Below are 6,665 nucleotides of genomic sequence, written 5' to 3' on the forward strand. Positions count from 1 at the left end.
TTGGAAGGGTGGCAAGTGGAGCCGACCTAGGGGCCCACGCAACACTATAGTGCATAAATAATGCCTTGTGAACATACTAGACAGATTAGATTGGTTTGGTAAAAATAAGTTAGATTGATTTTGGTTTGGATAAAGAAACATATAAGTTAGATTGATTTGGTTAGTTAGGCTAAGAAAAGAGATACATTAAATTGATTTTATGAGATACTTCCCTAGAGGTCAAGTAAGCCTCTCTATGTAAAGAGAGAAATATATCAGTCTAATGAAACATGAATTAAAAAGAAAAATTCTTCCCTCTGGCTCGGCTGTGGGCAAGACCATCAATAGATCTCTATATAAGAAGAGAAAATGTATCAATCTAATCAAGTAAGAATTAATAAAAAAAACTTCCCTTTTACTCGGTCATGGGCAAGACCACCGGCACCCTTATACTCCCTCAGATCTAGCCACCATCATAATGCACATAACATCTTGGCTCATGGTTGAATCTGTCCCAGAACAGTATCACTTGATTGCCTAGAAGCAAAACCAATAACAGTTTTAACCAGATGATCAGATCATCACCACTGGTCAACAAACAACCACCATGTCTCTGGACTCTGGTACAATGCTACACAGCTTATACTGTAAACTTTCCAATAAGGTCCTGTTCGGTTCCAGGAATTTAGACCAATTAGAAAGTAATCTAATAATGAAACAAGGAAACACACTTTCTAGATATTGGTTTCAATGTTTCAATTCATGGGACATAATCAGGTCCTAACTTTATTTGCTGTTTTATTGATTTCGAAAGGAGGAAATTTTGCAGCGTATCCAAGATCACTCTTCATTCTTGCCAGAATAGTAATGTCGGAATGCACACGAGAAGTCTTTGAGTTCACAACCATCCTCGCATAGTTTTCGGTAACTGCAGAGAGAGCCAGCTTAGTTGAAAGCAATACGAAGGGGGCAACATCTTTTTCTACCAAGTCTCATATGATGAAAAGAAAAAAAAGAGGCGAGAAGTGTTTTACATTTCAAGTGCATTGGAACCCATGGGGCATTTGAAGCCAACTCCAGATGCAGAAGCCATGGCCAAATCCAAATCTTTGGCCTACAGAGGGATGTAAAATTGTAAACGATGAATATAGTTTACTCCACATAAGCAACCTTTCTCTAAGGGAAACCAGTAGGAGACTAACTTATCACTACAAGCTATTCCCTCCATTCTAAATTAAAAGTAGTTTTAACTTTTCTAGATGCATAGCTTTTACTATACATTTAGATATATGTTATGTCTAATACACTACATTAGTGAAAACTACTCTGTTTGTTTTTATTTACATGTCACATTAGTTGTCTTAAGTTAAATGTTGCTATCTTTGACCATCTATTTCAAAAAAATCTTTAAAGTTTCACAACATATTAACTATATATTATTAAAATATTTCTAATAGTGAATCTAAAAGCATAAATATTATGTCATGAATTTATACACTTTTTAAAAATTAATGGTAAAACAGAGTATATGAAGTGTGATTTCAGTGCCATGGGGTATGAGGATGGCGATGTTAGTCTTGATGGGCAAGTGGTACCCAAGAAAGACACTTTTCGTTACTTAGGATCAATGCTTCAAAAGGAGGGAGACATCGATGAGGATGTCAGTCATAGAATTAAAGCCGGATGGTTGAAGTGGCGACAAGCTGCGGGTGTCTTATGCGACCACCGGGTGCCACACAAACTAAAAGGCAAATTCTACAGGACAGCAATCCGGCCGGCTATGTTGTATGGAGCAGAATGTTGGCCCACTAAAAGACGACATGTCCAACAACTAAGTGTGGCAGAGATGCGTATGTTGCGCTGGATATGTGGCCACACAAGGAGAGATCGAGTCCGGAATGATGATATACGAGAGAGAGTAGGAGTGGCGCCAATTGAGGAGAAGCTTATGCAACATCGCTTGAGATGGTTTGGACATATCCAACGAAGACCTGAAGAGGCACCAGTGCATATCGGAATAATTAGGCGTCCCGAAAATGTGAAGAGAGGTAGAGGTCGACCAACTTTGACGTGGACAGAGGCTGTGAAGAGAGACCTGAAGGAGTGGAATATTGACAAAGAGCTCGCCGCAGATAGGAAGGGGTGGAAGTGTGCAATTCACGTGCCAGAACCCTGATTGATAGTTTCGCTTTTCCTCCTTAATCGTTTGACCTTTTCTTGTGTCCATTTTAGATCTTGCTGGTCCTTGTGGGTTTTATCTCTTTTATGTGTTTCCCCGTTTCGTTGTTTTCGGTTCTCCTTTGCCTTTGTTTCCCTTTTCTGTTCTTTGGGGGTTGAGCTCTGAGGTTTTCATACGGGGTTTCATCTCTAGCCTACCCCAACGTGCTTGGGACAAAAAGGCTTTGTTGTTGTTGTTGTTGTTGTTGTTGTTTAAAAATTAATGGTAAAAGTTATAAATATTTAACTTAGGACAAAACTAATACGACACGTAAATAAAAGCAGGAGTATGTATATAGAAAAAGCCTAGAAGGACTTACAATTTGAAACGGAGGTATTTAATACAAGCAAACATTGTTCCCAAGCAACTCAGTTTCATTGATAAGATTATCTTTTTAGACACATCAACTCATCCTTAGGAGAAGTAATCTACTTAATAATTTACAGAAGAATTTGATCAAGGAAAATTCTGTGTCAGTTTGTACCATTAATTTGGAAGTGAAACCACCACTATAGTTCCTTGATGATGGTACACCTTCCATAACTCCAGGAACTGGATTATATGTATCGCTATTGAAACCAACAGAAAAGAAAACCAATTAAAAATTTCAGATGATGCAACATGCAAGCTGAAGCTAAAAAAATACTATCCATACAATGGTTGTTACCCTTCCAATTCTTTAGGAAGAAAATCCCCAAGTCGCAGCAGCTTAGACCACAATAAGATGAGCAAAGGAGAGAATACCTACTCCAGCAGCGAGCGCTTGAACAGTTGAAAATGTCTGTGAGAGTAGTTGCTTTGATCCCAAGGTTCTGGCCAAGAGCAAAGGCCTCGGAGACCCCAAGCATGCTGATTGCCATTGCCATGTTGTTACATATCTTTGCAGCCTTAAGTACCCAATATCAAGAGTGAGTCAGAATCATCGTCACACTGAGAATTTTTGTGAAGAATGAAGGTTAAAAAAACTTGCCGAGCCATTTCCAGCACCACCACAGTAGATTGTTTTTTCCCCCATTGCTTGAAGTAAGGGCTTGGCTGCTAAATACGCTTCCTCAAGACCACCCACCTGTACATCATTGCTTGAAACAAAAATAAAGATCAATTTCTTCTACCTTAATGCAATAGTTTCCAAATCTGACTGAACAGCTACAAGTTATGATGAGAAGCAAAAAATAATACCATGAAAGTTAGCTTGCCAGCTTCTGCAGCAGGAACACCTCCAGACACCGGAGCATCCAGAATCTTAGGGCTTTCAGCGTAACCTAACGTAGAGAAAATGAACTTGTATGCAACTCAAATTTTGATGTTAGTTTTCTAGTATTAATTGATGCCAGTAATAGAAACAATCAATTTTGTCAGCGTTCATTTAAAGTCGGTTAAATTTTTTGAGTGGCAACTGCCAATAGTAGATTATGAGCATGTTTGTTTGGGATTATAATCTAGCCAGATTATATAATCCAGTGTAAATAATCTAGCTAGCAAACAAACAACCAGATTATATAATCTAGAGCCCAAATTATGATAATCTCATAATCTCCTCAAGAGGAACTTACTTGAGATTATTTTTGGTAAAAGACCCACTATCCATGGTTATGTTATCAAAATTACGGAAGCTGACATTCTTCTTTCCTTCTCCAAATCGCATGTAGTCGATTCCTTCTCCCCTACTGCGCACAACGCTTCTTCTCCCCACGTCTCACTATCACATCTTCTTCCTCCCCAACTCTAGCCGCCACCGGGTGTTCTTCATGGAGTGCCCCACCCTCCTCATCGATTTTTGTGCCTTTGGATTCGATCTCCTCAATGCCTACATACAGACTCCCACCTTCGCTCTCCACGCGGCCGCCAGGAGTCCCTCTCCTGGGTTGATCCTCTTCACGTGGGGAACATTGTGGCGTCGGCGAGCGCGGCATCTACAATGGCTCTGCGGAATGCTTCGGCAACGGTGGAGCGGGTGCAGCCTTGGGAATGGCGGCGTCGCCTCTGGGCGTGCTTTCACGCCGCAGCCTGAACGCAGCTCCGGTGTCCTCGCCGCGAGCAAGCGTTGCTCCGGCGACCAAACGCAACCCCGACGAGCAAACACAACTCCCTTTTGATGATCCATTGATGTCGCAGCAGGGACTATTTACCATAGGAGCTAGCTCCATTGATGCTGCTCACTATATGGTTTATGTGTGCGCCACATAATCGATGAAATGCTTATAAAGACTGCCATTGTATACCAGTCTCTATGACTGATGTTTACAAACGAAATTTGTAGCTTTCCAATGGTGTATTTGGCATAATTTTAATTTCCTATTTTGCAAATAGTTGTATGAATCGATGGAATGCCAAACCGTAAAAAAAGAAGACAACTAAACAAACAAGAGCATTGTTGTCATTGTGTCTCACAGAACATTAATCTGCATACGTATAATCTGAACTACCAGACAGCTACATACAGATTATAATCTCCATAGATTATAATCCAGATTATATAATCTAGATTATAATCTAGATTATATAATCTATAAGCTGAAACAAACAGGCCCTATGTCTTTACTGTTATATGGTGGAACTTACCTTTCTTTTCTTTTAAAAGGCATCTTGAGATGGCTGTCGATATCTTTCTTGATGTTTGTGGATCAACTGTTGATGAATCTATGTATAACCATGGGCCCAAGCGTTCGCCCCGACAAAGCAAGCCATTGGGTCCATTGTATACTTCTAAAACCTGAAAAGGCATTTCTGAATATCCTAAATCAAAGTTCCAGGAAAAATAAGCTATACTTGTAAAGATGGTTGAATATAAAACATGCTACACAGAAGGATAATTACAGTTTTCTAATGTCATGATCCAAATGGTGGATCAAGAATGGAATTGACAAGAATGGGAATTACAGAAACAATCTACTTACATGAGTAGATGAAGGAAGCATGGTAATTATGACATCACTCGATTCTGATACTTCAAGTGGAGACTGTTTTGTAGGGATTCCATCCTCTGAGAATTTCTTCATAGAATTTTCATTTCTGATAGATAGATTCAATGTTTATCAAACAAGAACAGTCCATTAAGCTGAGATATAAGAAGAAACCAGTTTTGAACTGGAAGGGAAAAAAACAATGAACTCTGTGACGCATATCATGAACAGTAGTATAAGGATTGGCAGGAATTTACATATCATGAACAGTCACTTTATATCCAGCCGTGATCAAGTTCCTTGCCATATGGGAACCCATGTTCCCAAGTCCGATGAATCCGACATTCTGAAAAGCACCAGCAACTCATGAAAGCCAGCATTGCAGATCGTGATGTACGTGTCTACCTTAAACAAGGACTAGGTGAATTGAATGAGAAAAAAATGTCAAATCTTCTTCTTTTTTTTAATTAAGTCATGGTAGACTTTGCAATTATAGTACAGGTAGTAGTTTGTACAGCCAGACGAAATCACCGTGGATACGGATAGTCACCTCCAGCTGAGACGGAACTGCAGCAGAAGAGAAACCCCGGAGGCAGCTCCGGCCCCATCTCTGCACCTTTGAGCCGACTCTCCATCCCAACCCCACCATTGCCTTCCGCACCGCTGCAACAAGGGCGGATAGGGATAGGACTCAGCTCGTGCCTCGCAGGAGAGGAATCTGCAACCGCAATCTACTGACGCGGAGGAAGAGTGGCAAAATGAATTTGATTGTTGACAGCAAGTTAGAACAATCCAACTGGTTCATTGATTCGTTACCAGCGAAAGGACTGGACCCAACCCGACGCGGTCCACTTTGATCTAATCTAATACCAGCACAGCTGAAGCAGGAGGGGGAGGGCTTCGGCGATGATGGGTGACCGGCGTGCTCGGGTGGAAGGAAGCTGGAAGAGGGTTCGGTGGTGTGGGCGCCAGCGCCGCCGAAGAGGACGATGCAATGGGGTAACCGATGCTCAATTTGTGGAGGTAGTCCTAACTGATGTTCCTCGTTGCTCTTGTCGTTGCGCGCTACTTGAGCAGTTTCAGGCTTTCAGCATCCGTGGCGCACTAACACACGCAATCAGGAAGCTTTATAAAATCAAGAAAGCCTTTTGCAATCAGTAGGTTTATCCACAGCCACTCCACTGCGTTATCCATTTGAAGGGATCGGACTGTTCTGCAATTGATTCTATCAGTTGCAAATTTATTTCGTGGAGCAAAATGCACTGTATGATATACTAATGTTTGTCTGATCTCGCGGAATTTAGTAAACTCTCACAATATTGAAGGAAACATGGGTTTGGGCAATTTGATCCTTACAAATCTGAGACTGACAAACTAAATCAAATTAGACTTAGCTGCAACTAGACGTGCTTATTACTTCGTTTGATAAGCGGTAATACTTCTCATCAGCTCCGCTGAGGCGCTGAACAAAATAGTGTGTGCCAAATTCATCCATGCCAGTAGATAGCTTTACTTGTAGAGCCTGCAGAACAAACTGCATAGAATCGATTTCTAAGCCTCTACAA

At 40.9% G+C, this 6,665-nt stretch overlaps 1 protein-coding gene across 6 annotated transcripts; it reads right to left on the reverse strand.

Moving 5' to 3' along the window:
• Window positions 1-479: 479 nt before the first annotated feature.
• LOC100283587 (3-hydroxyisobutyrate dehydrogenase) lies at window positions 480-6,287 on the reverse strand. Of its 6 annotated transcripts, none has more exons than XR_552423.4 (11): window positions 5,917-6,287; window positions 5,651-5,831; window positions 5,358-5,446; window positions 5,095-5,209; window positions 4,760-4,910; window positions 3,377-3,459; window positions 3,168-3,263; window positions 2,946-3,084; window positions 2,682-2,766; window positions 1,014-1,093; window positions 480-907 (listed from the first exon to the last, which is right to left on the reverse strand). XR_552423.4 is itself a non-coding variant. In XM_035968055.1 (11 exons), exons 2-11 carry the CDS (start codon window positions 5,747-5,749, stop codon window positions 820-822), a joined length of 1,029 nt encoding a protein of 342 aa, XP_035823948.1. In that variant the 5' UTR covers window positions 5,750-5,763; window positions 5,917-6,287; the 3' UTR covers window positions 480-819. The 6 variants fall into 6 exon arrangements, 3 of the variants coding, with proteins under 3 accessions (XP_035823948.1, XP_008643751.1, NP_001354260.1); XR_552422.4 differs by having other exon boundaries at window positions 2,865-3,084; XR_004858201.1 differs by having other exon boundaries at window positions 5,651-5,834.
• Between the last annotated feature and the right edge of the window lie 378 nt (window positions 6,288-6,665).

Source organism: Zea mays, chromosome 5, assembly GCF_902167145.1.
Source record: "Zea mays cultivar B73 chromosome 5, Zm-B73-REFERENCE-NAM-5.0, whole genome shotgun sequence".
In the NCBI taxonomy this organism is placed as follows: Eukaryota; Viridiplantae; Streptophyta; class Magnoliopsida; order Poales; family Poaceae; genus Zea; species Zea mays.